This window comes from Ahaetulla prasina, chromosome 6 (genome assembly GCF_028640845.1).
Source record: "Ahaetulla prasina isolate Xishuangbanna chromosome 6, ASM2864084v1, whole genome shotgun sequence".
Taxonomy (NCBI): Eukaryota; Metazoa; Chordata; class Lepidosauria; order Squamata; family Colubridae; genus Ahaetulla; species Ahaetulla prasina.
In genome coordinates this window covers 2,867,910-2,886,208 of record NC_080544.1, presented here as the reverse complement: position 1 = coordinate 2,886,208, position 18,299 = coordinate 2,867,910, and the positions used below count along the sequence as shown (strand labels likewise).

At 40.6% G+C, this 18,299-nt stretch overlaps 1 protein-coding gene across 11 annotated transcripts in view; it reads left to right on the top strand.

Annotated features, from left to right (window-relative positions):
* The window catches only part of LDB3 (LIM domain binding 3), a 161,488-nt gene that overhangs the window by 113,657 nt on the left and 29,532 nt on the right, over positions 1-18,299 (top strand). For 5 of the 11 annotated variants that reach the window (XM_058187031.1, XM_058187030.1, XM_058187032.1 and 2 more), the window contains 2 exons: positions 4,032-4,067; positions 11,464-11,652. The exons of 4 other annotated variants lie outside the window; for them this stretch is intronic. In XM_058187031.1, coding sequence (XP_058043014.1) covers positions 4,032-4,067; positions 11,464-11,652 — 225 coding nt within the window. The remainder of the gene's footprint in view (positions 1-4,031; positions 4,068-11,463; positions 11,653-18,299) is intronic. 2 more of the 11 variants (XM_058187038.1, XM_058187035.1) reach the window with 1 other exon arrangement.

The window sequence follows — 18,299 nt, the reverse complement described above, 5'->3', positions numbered from 1 at the left end:
GAGAACCAGTTGCTAAAATTTTTGAATCCCACCCCTGGTTACACTGAAGTTAAACATGCAAAACTCTGCATTGCATTTTGTCCTGGCCATCTCTCACATTAGTTTTTGCGCTAAAAAGTGTTCTTCTCCCAACACCCTTTGTCCTGCGGGTAAATCTGCACAATCTTTTTGCCTTGGTGTGAGAACATCTCCTTAACTGATTCCAGAAGACCTGTCCCCATGGACATCTGTTTCTCATCATCTCCCCCTAGCTGCCAGAGGCAGCCAGAGTATGGCTTTAGGTCCTCCCCTTTGGCATGGTGGTTATCCTCTCTATCGGGGTTCCAAGTTACACCCCTAATGAAAGAAGACTCCAAGGCCTGAAGTTCCTCAAAGTTTCATTTTATTAGAGATGTCATATTAGCGCATCTGGGAAAATCCGAATCTGAAAGCTTCCAGGTTTTCCCCACCCAAAGGAAAGTCCAAGTCCCTGCCCAGCACCCACGTGCCCATCACATGGTCCGATCAATGTACCATCCCAACTAGAGATGCCTCCCAGTCTCATCCATCCAGGTGCAGGCCAAGATGTCCTTGATTCTCTGAGAAAGTAATGTTATTATGACTATATATCACCCATGCTCCATACAATCCCCCCTCCCAATTTCCCACAGTAGTAAATGTGGCAGGCCTGAAGGCCCAATGCAAAAGATGGCTTCCAGGCCTGACACTCATTATCCCTCCAGAGACTGCGGGCCACGCAATCTAGGACATGCTCATGTCAGGGAGGGTGGCTGAACAAAATGAGAGGTTCTGCGGGACATTGAAAGGGAGTTTCTGCAGCCACTTTGTCTTGGCTTTGTAAGCAGTGTTGGTCAACCAGTCAATGTGGATGTCTAATGGAGTTTGTCAGTCATCCAGATCGTCCAAAAGTACTTTTTTAAAAGGCAACTGGACTTTGTTTTAAAACCAAAGTCCAGTTGCCTTTTGAAAAAGCACCTTTGGGACAGTCAATGTGGAGTAAAACAGAAAAGATATTATCAGTGCTATCAACAGTTAGATACTGCACCCCAAAAGACGTGGAAATTCACCCTTGCACATACATTTTTTTTTTGATTGCACATCTTCGAAAGTTTCTCCCTCTTTCATGTCAGAGCCAATTCCCTTGAATGGTGTTGCTCCTGCAGAAGTTTGGCCTTGTGCGATTGTGGTTAGCTTGCTCACTCAAGTTGTTACTTGATATTTAAATCATCAGATGATAAACATGCATGAGGGAATTGGCCTGAGGCGTGTGCTCCAGAATTGCATTCGATTTTGGTGCAAAAACGGAGAGTAATCGCTAGCGCGATTTTTCTCCATCGGCCTTTATATCATACAATATCGCTTTTTTGGGGCAGTAAGAAGAATTATTTGAATCATCACAGCTGACATCCAAAATATTACCTAATTTAAAACAAAGTCATGCTTGTTGAGATCTGTACTTTCTATTTCCTTTGAAATGGCTTCCTTTCTGCTACAAGGAAACTATCTTATTTCGTTCTTTCATATCATTCTGTTTCATTTCTTTATTTCGCAATGCCCCTGCCACCACTGCAGAGTAGTTCTTTCGATGTAAGTATTTAAATAAAATATAAAATAGGCAAGATTGATGTAGCCTTTTGTGCCCATTGCAAACTGGTAGAAGAGTACAGCGAAACAGTAAATTGCAACTGGTAATCTGCTCAATTTGCTGATCTGCTTAATTATTTCACTTTGCTGAAGAGAATTCAGTCAAGTATGGTCGTCAAGCAGTTGGATCTCCACCCACTCATCCAAGGAGCTTCTTCAATCCTTCAGAATTCAGGGTGGGGAATTCTGGGGAAGAGCAATTAGGGGACTGGAGGCTAAAACATAAAAAGAGCAGTTGCAGGAATTGGGCATGTCTAGTTTAATGAAGGGATGATATGATAGCAGTGTTCCAATATTTTAGGGGCTGCCAAAAAGAGAGGTTCAATCTACCTTCCAAAGCACCTGAAGGCAAGGCAAAAAGCAATGGAGGGAAACTAATCAAGGAGAGGGGCAACCTAAAACTAAGGAGACATTTCCTGACAGAACAATTAATCAGTGGAACAACTTGCCTCCAGAAGTTGTGAATGCTCCATCACTGGAAGTTTTTAATAAGAGTTTGGACAAGCATTTGTCTGAAATAGCATAGTGTTTCCTGCCTGACCAGGGGATTCGATTGGAAGACCTCCATGGTCCCTTCCAACTCTGTTATTCCATTATTCCGAAAGTTGAAGTCCACACATCTTGACACTGCCAAGGTTAAGAAACGCTGGCTTAGAGTTTGTAAAACTTAAAAAAGAAAGGAATTCTTTGATTCTATTGATTCAAAAACACACGTGCTGAAACTAAAGGGTCTAATTGAGAGACATAGCAGAGAATAAGCCATATGCTAAGGGAAGGGCCTAATAACAGACACTTCCCTTTGACAAGAACAGAAGCAGATGATCAACAAGTGATGAAAGTGCCCTTGTGTTTTTTTGTGTTCCAACGTTTTATTAATTGACAGATTAGCATTGATGCTTGATAGTTTGTTCAGGCCTCACACATCTGCTAGGGGGAAATATAACTCTGTGTGGATCACCGAGAAATTCTTACTTCATCTGTCTTCAGATTTTAGAAATTGCAGTCATTCATCAGTTAATGTTCATACGATTCCTCAATTAAAATATATTTGCATATAAATGGAATGATTGAACTGACGGGGAAGAGCTGATTGTGTTTGGATGATACATATGTATGTCAGAAAGTTCAGGATTTGTTTTTTTTTAAGTTTTCTCTGAAAAGCTATTAGTCGTTTGTATTGCAATGATTTTATACTCATCCCAAACAAGTCAAGTTAAAGAAAAATACTGTCATTAATTGAGCTATTTTTTTGAAAGCTATCATTTCTGCCTAATTTACAGTATATCTTGAAGGGAGAATAACAAGAAAGCGGAAAATTAAGTCCCCTTGTCTCATAAACACAAAGTTGTTAAAGTAAAAAAAAATAACTTTAACTGTTCTATTCCATTTTTTAATCTGCCTCCAGTTCAAATATGCTATTTATATGATTTTAATGCTTTTAATTATACACTGCCCAGAGTTGCTCCATGAGAGTGATGGGTGGTCTCCTAATTTGATAAGAAAGGAAGAGGGAGGGAGGGAGATATTGGCCAGCGGAAAGAAATATATAGTGACAAAGTTTGAAGAGCCTTCTCCTTATCTGTTCTTGCCCTTTGCTCAACTGGTCTAAGGGCTCATTAAGTGCAATTTCCAATATTATGTAATTTCCAACATAATCATTTATTGGGATTCCAGTCTCATGTATATCTTCTGGGGAGGAACCTGTGTTAAACACAAGGTCTTTTCATTCTCACTCAGCCAAGAGTCATAGGATTGCATCTGCAACTCTATTTCAAAACATTGTGAGTTCTGGCTAGAGAATATCCATCAGTTCTTTCAATTGTCAAAGAACTGGGTACACCGAAATAATACATAATTGTTCTACAGTATCCTCACTCAAGGCCAAGGACAGGGACTGTCAGGTCTAATTGCCTTTTTGTACTAAGTACAGGACTTAAAACTCCCCATGTTATAAACCTAGATGTCAAGGAGAACCTCTAGGCAAGCTAACTTTCTAAATGTGTGGATTGAATTATTCTCTTACCTTTTCTTAGTAAAAGCAAGACTTAATTCTCCAGGCTAGAAATCTAGAAATCAGGGGAACATCTGGGCAAGCTGATTTCCTGGATGGATGGATGGATGGATGGATGGATTGAAAGGGGAGATATAGGGCCATGCCTCAGATGCACAGAAAGAGATACATCATATCCCAGCAAGAACTGAAACTCTTTGTGTCAAATGTTGTGATCAACTTGCTTCCCTTAATATTCAAGTGACTTTCCTACTGGTTGTCTGTAACCAAGCAAGCTGGAAATGCTTTCTGTTCTGCCTACTTTCAATTAACACCCTCCTCCCTCCCTGGAGACTTGTCCACTAAATTTATTCATACTATTCCCCTCCTTCCACAGTGGCAAGAAACATGTTGCTGTGGCGACTGAAAACAGGTAATGTGTATTTCGGTTTGTTTCTGTGTTTCCTCCCAGTCTCAAATCCAGCGCATAATGAACTTTTACATGCACCTCACTAATAGTAAGCTTTTAATTTAAACCCTCCTAACCTAATCTTGAACTTGTGGCTGTTGGGTCAATGAGGTCCTTGGGTAGACTATGCTGAAGTCTTTAATTTTAAGTCATAGCTGAAATGTCTTTAATTTACTTGACACGTTGTTTTATATCTGTAAGTATGTGTGTGACAGACATGAAACCTTCTTTTGAGATTGAATTCCATTTCAGTCAAGGTGGGTATTAAATTTCAAATATAAACCAGCTTGAGTTCTGCTTGAGATATAGTACATCTTTACAATTTTAAGTATGTACATTTTAAAAAAATAACAGATGTTTTGAGCACTTGTGAAAGAGGGGCTCTTTTGCACTGGGGATTGGGCTTCCTAGTTCTTCTTTGCATGGGGGCTGAAGGAGTGAACGTTGCAATATCACAGGGTGAAATGTTTGGACCCCCTTTTCTTCTTTAGGGAAAGAGTGTGAAGGGGCAGAAACCTCCCCAGAATGCATTTAAATACACACTTATTTAGGGGAGACATTCTTTGGATGTCGTGTACCCGGGGTGGGCTTCAAAAATTTTAGCAAGGGACTCTCTGCCCGGTGGGCGTGGCCATGGTGGGCGTGGCCTAGTCAGCCTCCTCCAACACAGTGGGTGGCATTTTTGCCCTCGCCGGGCTCCGGAGGCTTTTCTCGAGTGGCCGGAAACTAACTTCCCGAACTTCCGATAGGCCCGCTTTTCACCCTCCCTAAGCCTCCGCACCAGAGGTGGGTTTCAACAGGTTTTGATCAGTTCTGGAGAACCGGTAGCGGAAATTCTGAGTAGTTCAGAGATTCTGATTGGCCCCGCCCCGTCTATTCTCTGCCTCCTGAGTCCTAGCTGATTGGGAGGAAATGGGGATTTTGCAGTAACCTTCCCCTGGATTGGGGAGGGAATGGAGATTTTACAGTATCCCTCCCCTGCCATGCCCACCAAGCCACACCCATAGAACCAGTAGTAAAAAAATTTGAATCCCACCACTGCTCCACACCTGCCCTGCACTTACCTGCATCCAAAACGGGCCATGTGGGGACTCCCGGGAGGGGCAGGGTGGGGTAGGCGGGGCCAGCCAGGAGTGGGATTTGGGGATTCTCCGAACTGCACAGAATCTTAGCTAGAGGTTCTCCCAAACCCCTGCGAACCCCCAGCAGCCCACCCCACTTGTATCCCTACAAGATGTAAGACAATCATTTTGCTCATTAATTCTACTTCCCCGATTTCCAAAAAAACAAAAAAAGGAACTGAAAGTTCCAAGCAAACAGTAATAAAATTGAGCTGTAAAGATCAAACACATTTTCACAATAGCTCCCAATCAACGTATCTCAGGCTTTTTCTTAAAGTGCCATTGCCAATAATAGCAGCCTTGTGCGTGTCCTGTAGCCTTGTCATGGTAAGGAATTTGTTTCCTTTCACCTGAGCTAGGTGTTCTCTTACTCGTCATTGTCGAAAAGCTGTTGTGTGGATGTGGAGCTTTCCTGCCATTTTAACTCGGTATTAAAATTATGAGAAAGTCTCGGGTGAGAAAGTGTCAAACCTGTCAACATAGAGTATATGTCTGTATCTCATCTGCTTTACAGGTTTTTAAAAGTCGTCATTTCCCTAATCAATACAAAATTTAATCAATCAATTAATCAATTGTCCAAAGTATTGGATTGGTGTCTGTGTACCATATATGGCCTACTAAAAGGACAATTAATCAGTGGAACAGCTTGCCTCCAGAAATTGTGGGTGCTCCATCACTGGAGACTCTTTAAGCAGAGACTAGACAGTCACTTTTCTGAAATAGTGTAGGTTCTCCTGCTTGAGCAGGGGGACTAAAAGACCTCCAAGGTCCTTTCCAGCTCTATTCAATTCTAAAGATGCAAAACCCACTTCCTACACACCTGTTGAAGGTGTGTTACAAATGTCTAGCTCTCACATAAATTATTCCATAGAGCAGTGTTTCTCAACCTTAGCAAATTGAAGATGGGTGGGCTTCAGTTCCCAGAATTCTCCAGCCAGTATAGGGAATTTTGGGAGTTGAAGTCCACACATCTTCAAGTTGCTATGGTTGAGAAACACTACCACAGAGACTTATATGGTGTCCATAATGCCTTATGTGAATTCTTAATGCACACACACCCTTTCATAAGAGAGGCTTTTCCTGTTTACATCAAGCTGTGGCAGTTGCGTCCTACATCTTAACACTGATTAAAGCTGACACTGATGCATTGCAAATTACAGAGTTAGAATTCCTTTTTAAAAAAAAATTTCTATGGGTACTTTATTTAGAAGACAGCTATGCCACCTGACTGTAAACAAGGTAACTTTTGCTGATTGATATGATTTGCTGATTGTGGTGTCATTATGTAGTATCAAGTTGGATGTTGACTCTTAAAGCTCACATAGACCCTTCGTCAGATGATTTCTGCACAACCTGTTCCTTTAGGTCTTCTATAGTTCACCCATCAGCGGTATAAATGAGCCCATCCATCTTGCTGCTAGTCATTCTCTTTCCTACCACATTTCCAAGCATGATGGACTTTGGAGCTGGGTCTTTGCATAAGGCATTTGATATATAATTTGAGCCTGTATATAGAGTAGTGGCCAAAATTTTGGGAAAAGTGTATTTTCTAAAACTAGCTAATAACACCACTTTCTTTCTGGAATAGTACCATAAAATTATATATCAATGGAAAGATAATTTAATCAAGAATGTAATATAATTTTATGAAGATTTGCTATTAGTAACAGTATAAAGAAGAAAAGTGAAACACGTAGAAAAAACGGGATATACAAAAATGATCACCATATCAGTTAATACTGAGTTGGGTAACCTTTAGCATGAATTACGGCCTTACAACGTCTTCCCATGGAGTGAACCAAGTCTTTTAGTTCTGCAGCTGTTATAATGTGAAACCAAGATTGAAGGATTGTTTCTATTAACTGGGTTTTATTGCTGGGTTGCAAGTTCTGACTAACAAGTTTCTTTAGTCGGCTCCATAGATTTTCAATTGGGTTTAGGTCTCGGCTATTCCCAGGCCCTTCCAGCAGTGGAATAGGATTATCTTAAAACTCCAAAAAAAAGTGGTGTTATTAGCCATCAAACCTCAAAAATACACTTTTCCCAAAAGGTTTCCACAATTTTGGCCACTAGTGTAACTTTTGTTACCTGTGGAGTGTTCCTTGCCAGTTAGGAATACAGGTAGTTCTCTACTTATGACCACAACTGAGCCCAAAATTTCTGTTGTTAAACGAGTCAGTTGTTAAGTGAATTTTGCCCAATTTTACAATTTTGACTGTGTTAAAGAGGTAGAATTCATTATGTCACTTGTATATGGAATGTTTTTTGCTTGTTTCTTATTTTATTTTATTGCTATTTTTTTCTGTTAAGCAAGGTGAGGAGAATTAACAAATAGTATACAGTACATGTATTTGTATGTGTATCTGTGTGTCCAAAAAAATATCTATTTCATATATAAACCAAATTAGTATTCAGATAAATAGAGAATTGAAGCCCACGGCTATGGAAAATTGAGTCATAGGCTGCTAGAAGTGCTAGAAGTGTTGTATAGATAGTCCTTGACTTACAACCACAATTGAACCCAATATTTCTTTTGCTAGGCTATACGGTTGAGTGAATTTTGTCCCATTTTATGACCTTTCTTGCCATAGTTGCTAAGTTAATCACCACAGTTGTGAAGTTAGTAACCTGGTTGTTAAGTGAACTTGGCTTCCCCATTGACATTGCTTGTTAGAAAGTCGCAAAAGATGATCCCATGACCCCAAGACGCTACAACCGTCATAAATACGTGTCAGTGGCCAAGTGTCTTAATTTTCATTATGTGACTATGAGGATCCTGCAATGGTCATAAGTGTGAAAAACAGTCCTAAGTCACTTTTTTCAGTGCCATTGTAAGTTTGGATGGTCACTAAATAAAATGTTGTACGTCAAGGACTACCTTGTAGCTGCTTAGACTATTACCTTGATACTTTTAACACTTTTGTTCTTTTCTCATTCATTTTTACTTTTTTCTGATTTTGTTCCTGATTTTTATTAAATGTTTGATACTCATCTCAGCTGCTATCACATTGCTATTATCATACAACTATTTATGACTTATTGTTATAAATCATTGCTGGTCTTCTTTTAGCTTGAGGTTGTCTGGGATGCCTACAGAGAGTTACAGAAAACAGAGTATAAAACGGAGAAGGGGAAAAAAGGAAATTATACACAATGTACTTAAAGATAAATGCTTTGTATGTAACTATGCAACATTACAGATTCTCAAAATTTGCAGGATCACAGTTGTCCACAGTGGACTTGAACAAAATCCAGAGAATTTCTGGGGGATATTGGAACACCTAAAATAAGATGCATTGAACTTTCAACATGTTGTTCTTTTTAGTGGGATAACTAACTACAGACTTGAAATATTTGGAAAGAGACCTAAGTACGTTCTGAGGATTCAGATCAAGATTTTTTTTTCCACAGAAAGAGCAATATCGTAATTTTCAAGAGCTAAAATATTCAGAAGAGAACCTGAAAGACAGCTTTCCCACTATCACTGACCTTGCATTCCAGTGTTAAGCACAAACTCTTACAAAATTATGTCAGGACCAGATCTGAGATCAACCAATGCAATGAAGTACAAATTATCAGCCCAAACACCTCAGAGTTGAATCCAAACACATCCTAAATACTCTCTGCCATATCAACAGGATAGGTTGTGGTTGGGTCTGTGGAGAAAAATGTCTAGGGAAAAAGCTTTCCTGAAGCAGCTGGGCTCTAGATTTACACCTATTAGGGTAACTCATGAATAACGGTTAAAAAATAACAAGTTAGCTCTGCAGGATATCAAATCTTGATAAGGATTTTATACTAATAGACCAGCGAAAGAAGCTGGCAGTGATCCACTTCCTGTCACCATCCAATTCATGTCACTGTCCAATTCCACTTGCCACTCTCTCTTCCCTTTAACTGGTAACTGGAAAACCAGATGGTACTGTCGCTGAGATAATAGTTAATAAAGGCAAAATCCACTGAGGTATTAAATTAGATCAAAGAACTCTGCTGTATGTCTGGTGCTCATATAAATGATAGAAATGGTGTTTGAAGGGTCTCACTTACAATTCCTGGCAGCTAAGTCATACTGTACACTTAAAATGTTCCTGGAGAAACCATAAGGTCAAGTTGGCGCATTTTGCTCCAGTCATTAATGATGTATTGAGTATGTCCTTGGGATGGTGCTGGAGAATAACTTCAAGGTGTAGGACATGGGTCTCCAACCTTGGCAACTTTAACACTTACAGACTTCAATTCCCCGAATTCCATAGCACGGCTGGCTGGGGAATTCTCGGATTTGAAGTCCACAAATCTTAAATTTACCAAGGTTGGAGATCCCTGCTGTAGGATGCTGACTGCATTTCTTGAGTCTTCCCATTCCTCTAATTTTCTCCTGAAGGCCAGGGAAGTGGTTGGCTTGCTCTTGATGAGTCTCCTAACTGATTTGCTATGCCATGTTGTGATGGTATCATGTGCTTGACAAGGCCCAGGTGTTCTAGTTATAAGCTTCCATGCATTAGATGTAGCATGATATAATGGACTCCAAAAACTAATATAGATGATCATGAAAATTGCCTAGCCCAGCCGTTCTGAGTAGCACAACTAACAAGTAGACCACATTTGAATGGTCATCCAGATAACTAAATTTCACCTTCATGTAGAAAGCTAGCCGGTAGGCTTTGTTCCCATCAGAAGAGAATCCCCAAAGAGATGAAGTGTTCCCTATGGTTATAGAAATAAGATGTGCAAACATTTGGTTTTTGAGGAAGTTTAGCCCCTAAAAGAGGACATGTTCAAATGATAAAGCTGTACAATCAGTGGTGGGTTTCAAAAATGTTTGCTACCTGTTTGGTGGGCGTGTCTAGGTGGGGGGCATGTGATTGAGTGGGTATGGCCAACTTGATGTCACTCACACCCACACCCACTCAGTCACATGACCCCCCCACTAGCCACACCCACAGGAAAAGGTAGGAAATTTTTTGGAATTTCCACCTATCTACCCCCGCCCTCCCTTCACCAGTCACCCCCGTTTCCCATCATTTAGCGGCCCCAGCCCTAGCCCTGCTTCCTCCCTCACCACCGCCTCTGTTCAGGCTGCTTACCTTCTGTGGTGACTGGTCCAGAGTCTGGAAGGCAAGCTGACCAGAGTTTTCAGTGGCCCCCAGCCAGCCGCCACTACTGGAAAGTGGCTGGCAAAGAAGTCTCAGCCACAAGCGGCTCTCAATGAAGCGGTGACTGGCTGCAAGCTGCTGAAATCACCGAAAAATCACCGAAAAAGCTGCTGCCATTGGCGCCATGTTCTTTGCGCCCGCGCATCCCATTGCCTTGCAAGTTCAAGGCTTCTTTGCAAGCCACTTTCCAGCAGCGGTGACCGGGGGACCAGTTCAGGGGCATGGCTAGCCAGCCATCGCTACTGGTTTGGCGACCTTGACCAAATTTCCTCCAACGGGTCGTGTGAACCGGTGCAAACCGGCTGAATACCACCTCAGTGTACAATGGACAGTTGAGATGAGGCCTTCAGGTTCATTTGACCCAGGTTGGATCCCAGAAATACCTTCCCTGAAAGAATTATACAGTTCAGTAGAGAAAGAAGAGGGTGAACTAGGGAAGAAAATGCTAAGGATTATGCTCAAGCAATAACACATTGTCATATCAAGAGGCCTCCAAGCATTAGCATTCTTTCCTTTCACCTTCCCTTTTGGCTCCCTGTTTGTCATCACATGCACCTCTGCATTTTTTGAATCAACAGCTCAGAGGATGCTGAAAATTTGCGGATCCAACAGCAAAAAAAAAAAAAAGATCCCACGTGTATGATTTAGATCAGGGGTGTCAAACTTGGGGCACGCGGGCCGGATGCGTTGTGCGCTGGCCACGGCCATGCCCAGTTTAGCAAAGGGGGGGGGGAAGTCACGATATGTCATGTGGCAACAACGAGACACTGCGGGTTTGACACTCCTGATCTTGATCCTATCACATCCCCTGCCTAGATTAACCGACTGATGCATCTTCCCACAGTTGGGATTCAGAGAATTGGGGAGGAGACTCTCTTAGTCTCTTACTACCACCACCCCCAGTGTGCGCCAGCCCTAACCAATAACCCCTGAACTCCATTGTCATTTTGAGCTGTGCTTCGAAAACCCTGAAGCAAGTTCACCTGCCTCTTTGTATGTATCTTTGTTGATCCACCACCTTGGTGGACCTGTCAAGGCCCGGCATTTAAAGATACATCTTGTTTTATCCAATTTAACTTTAATTAGTACCCCTGTTGAGCATGAGCCTGTGTCTATCAGCTGCGCTCCTTCTGCTATGCCTGCTGCTTCGGCCAGTCCGTCGTCGTCTTCTGCTGTTGCTGCTGCTGCTTCTCACAGTGGTGTCCATCGGATGACGCTGCTGCCAGCTTCTATTTCATCTGGAGCTTATGACTCCATCTCATCCTCCTGCCAAAGGTAAAATTTTGTGCTTGTTTGCTCCATCCAGTTGGCTTTGATGTGAGCCCTCTACTAGGGCAATGGATTAATTCAATTCAAGGGGGTGTAGGAAAGCGGGGGGGGGGAAGCTTCCACATATCTTGGAAGCTTTAGTACCGTACAATAAGTTGTTCTCCATAAGGTTAGCCATCTTTTAGGGGACCCGTGAAAAGATGCAGGCAATAACCAGGAACGCAAACTCCTGTAAAAAGAAAAGAAAAGAATATCAGGGTAATAAATCCATTTTTGTTAGGGCTGTTTTAAAACCTCTGCCATTGTATTGTCTTCTACTGAGTGATTTTCTCAGTTTAGACTGAAACTGTGCTTCCCAAAGAATTTATTTCTGTTTTCTTCAGTCTGGAGAAGACCAGTGTGCAAGCTCACAACTCAAAAGCCAGCTGCAAAATTGCATCACTCTATGGTTAATATTATCACTCTGATCATCTTGTATCAGGCCCCATCTTTGTACATACCTGGTTAGCCCAGAAGGGGTTTTTTTCCTGCTCATAATTTGTAAAACTTCACTGGAATAATAATCTAAGCTAGGATTCCAATGGATTGTATTTCCTTGGGAGGACAGACGCTACTGTGATTTGTTGCCAGTGCAAATCAAAGCTTCATTTCTAGATTCACAGAAAGCCATAAAAACACACCTATGTTCTTTCATTCTTCTAAGGTACACTAAATCCCCTCTTATGATAGTTGGACCTTTTCCCAGAAAAATACTTTAAATTGTTATGTAATGAATTGATTTTTTTAAAAAACAAACAAACAGGTTCTTGGAATATTCCAGAGAGTTGATAGTACTGGTACCACATGAAATATTAATAAATATTAATAAAGAATTCTGTTAGCAATGTGCTGAGTATCTGTGATCTCAATCCACTCTTTCCCGTTTTCACCTGCAGAAGAACCTGCGGTTTAAACTCTAGAAATCGTGTGTGTAAATCATTACTTAGAAGTCAAGCTTTTTTTATTATTATTGTTGGCGAGATAGGCTGCCAAAAAATAATTGGCAGAACTCTGAAAACGGAGTGGTTCAATGTTGACTCACATCTATGGAGTTTTTCCCAGCAAAGCAAAGCTTATTCTTGGGCCATTAAATAGCTGTGGCCATTGCTTTGTAAGCAACTTTTGTGATACTTGCGATCCCTGTGTTCGATTCATTTGAGATCCGGAAAAGGACAGGCTGATCTGTAAGAAAGAAATGAAAGGGGAGGAGAGAGAGAAAGATAGAACCTTGTTTTCAAATAGGCATTTGCTGGTCACGTAATTCAAAAGCCATCCTATTTTTATTTATTTTTTTGCATTTATATCCCGCCCTTCTCCTAAGACTCAGGGCGGCTTACACTGTGTTAAGCAATAGTCTTCATCCATTTGTATATTATATACAAAGTCAACTTTATTGCCCCCAACAATCTGGGTCCTCATTTTACCTACCTTATAAAGGATGGAAGGTTGAGTCAACCTTGGGCCTGGTGGGACTTTAACTTGCAGTAATTGCAAGCAGCTGTGTTAATAACAGACTGTCTTAGTCTGTTGAGCCACCAGAGGCCCTTTTAAAATCTTTTAAACCTTTTAAAATCTCACTTGAGTTAAACCGTGGAATAAAAGTCCAAAAGCTTTTCTGAGATCTTGTGGGCTAGTTTAGTTTAGTTTAGTTTAGTTTAGTTTAGTTTAGTTTAGTTTAGTTTAGTTTAGTTTAGTTTAGTTTAGTTTAGTTTAGTTTATTGTCATTGTACCTCATACAACGAAATTAAATGCCATATTCAGTGTACATTATAATTACTGTATTTTTCGGAGTATAAGAAGCACCAGAATATATAGACGCAGCTTAGTTTTTTGGGGAGGAAAATAGGAAAAAAAATCTGCCTACCAGGTATTCATCTGGCTAGCATCCTTAGTCTGGTCAGCTTCAGCACATTAGTTTGAAGGTTTTGAGTGCGTGCCTGCACTTTTTATCCCCTGCTTCTAAAGCACAGCTGATCTTTGGAGAGAGAAGCAATGAGAAAAGCAGGCAAAGCTCAGAAGATCGCTTCACTCGCTAGCAGCTTGTTAGGGCTGAAAAACAGCTTCTAAAGCACATCTGAGAGTCAGAGGGAGCAGGCAAAGCACGGAAGATCACTTCACTCACTAGCACCACATTAGGGCTAAAAAAAAAGCTTCAAAAAACCTACATTTGGAGTATAAGACGCACCCAAATTTTCAGCCTCTTTGGGGGGGGGGAAGTGTGTCTTATATTCTGAAAAATACAGTATAAAAATTTATTTATTTATTTATTTATTTAATTAATTAATTAATTTATTTATTTATATACTGCCCTTCTCCCGAAGGACTCAGGGCGGTTTACAGCCATGGTAAAAAGCACAAATCAAAAAGTTAAAAAAGCATTTAAAAACTAATTAAATTAAAGGCTGAAAGAATTATAATAAAACTATATTAAAACCCCAATAAAAAACTTCATTAAGCCATTAAAACACAAACACACATTCTTCACTTTCTATACAATTGAACTGAAAACCCAATATTGCATTAATATTGCACTATACAGTATAATTCAATATAGTTACTGCTCTGGGATAAAAGCTGTTTTTCAGCTATTTGTCCTTATTTTTATTATCCTGTACCATCTGCCAGATGGTAATAGTTCAAAAAAAGGGGTGCTCAGGATGAGATGGATCTTTAAGAATGTTTTGAACTTTCTTAAGGCAATGGGAGCTATAAAGCTCTTCCAAGGAGGGGAGAACACAATCAATGATCCTCTGGGCAATGACGTTAACCCTCTGGAGTGTTGTCCTATCTGCCACTGTGCAGTTGGCAAACCATAGACAGGTTCAGTAAGTTAAGATACTCTCTATGGTGCAGCGGTAGAAGGCCACCAGCAGTTTTTCATTCATTTGTTGTTTCCTGAGAAATCTCAGGTAATATAATCTCTGCTGGGCCCTTTGGATCAATGCTGCAATGTGACTGCCCCTGGTCAGGTCCTCTTTTATGATAACACCCAGAAACTTAAAACTGGTCACTTGCTCCACTTGGTCTCCATTGATAAGCAAGGGCTGGATGTCTGATCTATTCCTTCTAGTATAGTCCACTATAAGCTCCTTGGTGTTATTGGTGTTAAGGACCAAGTTATTGTCTCCATACCACGAAAACAACCAGTCCATTTCATCTCGATAGGCAGACTCATCCCCCCCAGAGATCAGTCCCACCACTGTTGTATCATCTGCAAATTTAGTAATAGTATTACTAGTGTGAGTGGGAATGTAGTCATGCACATAGAGTATAGAGTAAGGGACACAACATACAACTCTGAGGTGTACATGATGAACATGGCTAGACCTTTCTATTCCTTCTTATCAAAAGATGCACTGTGCATTTGCAGGGCTTTGCATTTCATAGAACTTGAGAAGGAACCTTGATTGTCCCAAGAAACTGGCAGATATAATGTTGAGACTCTAGAAAGAGTGCAGAGAAGAGCAACAAAGATGATTTAGGGGACTGGAAACATATGAAGAACGGCTGCAGGAACTCGGTATGCCTAGTTTAATGAAAAGAAGGACTAGGGATGACATGATAGCAGTGTTCCAGTATCTCAGGGGCTGCCACAAAAAAGGAGTCAAGCTATTCTCCAAAGCACCTGAGGGTAGGACAAGAAGCAATGGATGGAAACTAATCAAGGAGAGAAGTGACTTAGTACTAAGGAGAAATTTCCTGACAGTTAGAAAAATTAATCAGTTGAACAACTTGCCTCCAGAAGTTGTGAATGCTTCAACACTGGAAGTTTTTAAGAAGATGTTGGATAACCATTTGTCTGAAGTGGTGTAGGATTTCCTGCCTAAGCAGGGGGTTGGACTAGAAGACCTCCAAGGTCCCTTCCAATTCTTATTCTATTCTATAAGCAGTTGCAGCCTATGCAAGGGGTATTCATAGCATACCATTTTATCACAAACTTTGTGGATATGCACCAGTCTTCTACTTTGGTTACCCACCAATAGTTCTTTTTTGCAATATTAATCAGGAATCAGTTGTAACCTACTAGGAATGGAGAGCAGAAGATATATCTAATTGGATAGGAAAGCAGATTTCTAACAGATTTGTTGACCTTTTGAATAGGCAAGTGAAAACTGTAACTCAGAAAGAGATCTAACTACAATCAATTCATATTTAAAATTTAACATAGGTATGTGCACAAATTGAACATAAATTCTGGTCTTGTTTCTTTACATCATCTTCAATTTCATTATCAGGCATGTTTGAAGCACCCAAATAAATAAGAAGATTTCAGGGAGTGGGAAGAGGGAGCCCTTTATTCAATTAGAGATTTATTAATCGATGGGAAAATGTTTTTCTGCTGACTATATTCTGCAGAAAACGAGTCACAAGTTCCAACTTGGTTTCAAATTAGATGGCAAGACTTTCACTTCGGAGATGTTCAGAAATTAATTACAAAATCTGGCTTTGGGCCAGAAGTCGTGCTGCTTGAAATGAGGAAGAGATGGTGGTAGCTTGAGTCAGGAATTGTTAGTCAGACCAAAGAACTTGAAAAGTCTTTAAATTCAAACATTCGGCACAAAAGGAGTTTGGAAACATTCCCAAAATCTAAAGCTGAATGGGTCACAGGAATTCAGAGACAATCAAGAATAGGAGCTCAGACCACATAGAATTTTAACCCTCAAAATACTGCAGCTAAAGTCAGATTTTTATGGAGTCTACATTCAATCAAATTGTACCCCTGTTTCAGCTGTTTCCAAATCTTGGAGAATCAGGAAAGCTGGTAGCATGTTCCTCTTTCCAAGACTCTCAAAGACCCTTGAGTTTCTATCTGTGATGTTTGTCTTGGATTCAGCAATTAAACAGTAATTCCCAGGATCAGCTATTCTTATCAGAGACAGAAAGAGGAATTAAGTACATCTGAATACTATTTGTTGTTGTTGTCTTCCTGTACTCTACCATCCTCTGGAGTCCATTTAAGCTCATGCTGTCTGCTTCAGTAACTCCATCCAGCCACCTCATTCTCTGCCATCCCTGTCTTTTTTTGCCCTCAATTTTTCCCAGCATCTTCTCCAGAGAGTCCTTCCTTCTCATTAGGTGGCCAAAGTATTTGAGTTTGATCTTCAGGATCTGGCCTTCTAAAGAGCTGTCAGGGTTGATCTCACCTAGGACTGACTGCTTTGATCACCTTGCAGTCCAAGGGACTCGCACGAATCTTCTCCAGCACCAGAGTTCAAAAGCCTCAATTCTTTGATGTTCAGCCTTTCTTATGGTCCAACTTTCACAGCCATACATTGCAACTGGGAAAACCATAGCCTTGACTGTACACTCTTTTGTTGGCAGGATGATGTCTCTGCTTTTTAGTATGCTGTTGAGATTTGTCATAGCTTTCCTCCCCAGGAGCAAGCGTCTTTTAATTTCTTGGCTGCAGTCCCCATCTGTGGTGATCTTGGAGCCCAGAAAAATAAAATCTGTCACTACCTCCATTTCTTCCCCATCTATTTACCAGGAATTGAGAGGGCCAGGAGCCATGATTTTACATCAGGAATTAGAAGTGTGCAAAACATTTTTTCCCTCCTGGCACATTACAAGAGTGGAATGGCACACTGACACATAAGTAGGATCAGAAGTGATTTCTCCTAAGAGACAATTGTGACATTGGTAAAGAGTTCGGAAGACCAATTCCAGCACTAGAAAATGGGTCTTTGTCCAAGGTTCAGGTCCAAGGTTAGAGCTGGGACAGATGTTGATGTAATGGAATGGGATTTGCCAAGGTCAGAATATTCCAATCTTTTAAAAAAATATTTTCTCTCTATAGAACTGTGGATTGAAATAATTCATAGATAATAATATGCAACATCTCCTTAAAAAATTAAATACTGATACTGAAGATAATTTTGTTACATTTCAACTTTAGCTATATCTCCTTAAAACTGCATTATATTCATCCAACTCTCTCTTCTGTGAGCTTCACCCAGCGTTCAGCAATAAATCTTTCTCTAGAAACTCCCTCATGTTGGGAGTTAGCAGCAAAGAGACAAGGAGGTGGCTTGGGTATGGATAGGTGAGCTGTTTTTATGGCAGATCCAAGAAGACCAATCATGAAGATTATAGAATCATAGAGCTGGAAGGGACCTCAAAGGTCTTCTATTCCAGGAAGAAAGCTAGCTAGTGCAGCTCACGTAACTCAACCCTCCTTTGTTAAGAGACCCTTCAGGATTTAAATTTAGGTCCCATTCCCCTGACTATACATGGTGACTACCATCCTGCTGTTTATCTCTTGAACTTGTATATGGTGACCAGTGACCATCTATTTTGATGACAGCCTTGTCTCAGGCTCGTTGCTTTCCAGACATGGTAACATTAAGCCTCCCATGTCTAGACCATGTTTCTACTCGTACTGATATATATTACCATCTCTGGAGCAATGCCATTTAAGCTACTCCCTTTGATTGAACCTTTTCGGGAAATTAGAACGATTGCACAACAGTCCTTCATAAATAACACTAGGGTGGCTTGATTGTTCCCAAGGAGATATAAAACGGTGCACCAGGAGAAATTAATTCACTTATTAGCTGCCAGATTTATTACGGCAGAGCATCAAAAAACTAAGAGGGCAGCTTTTAAAAACCAGT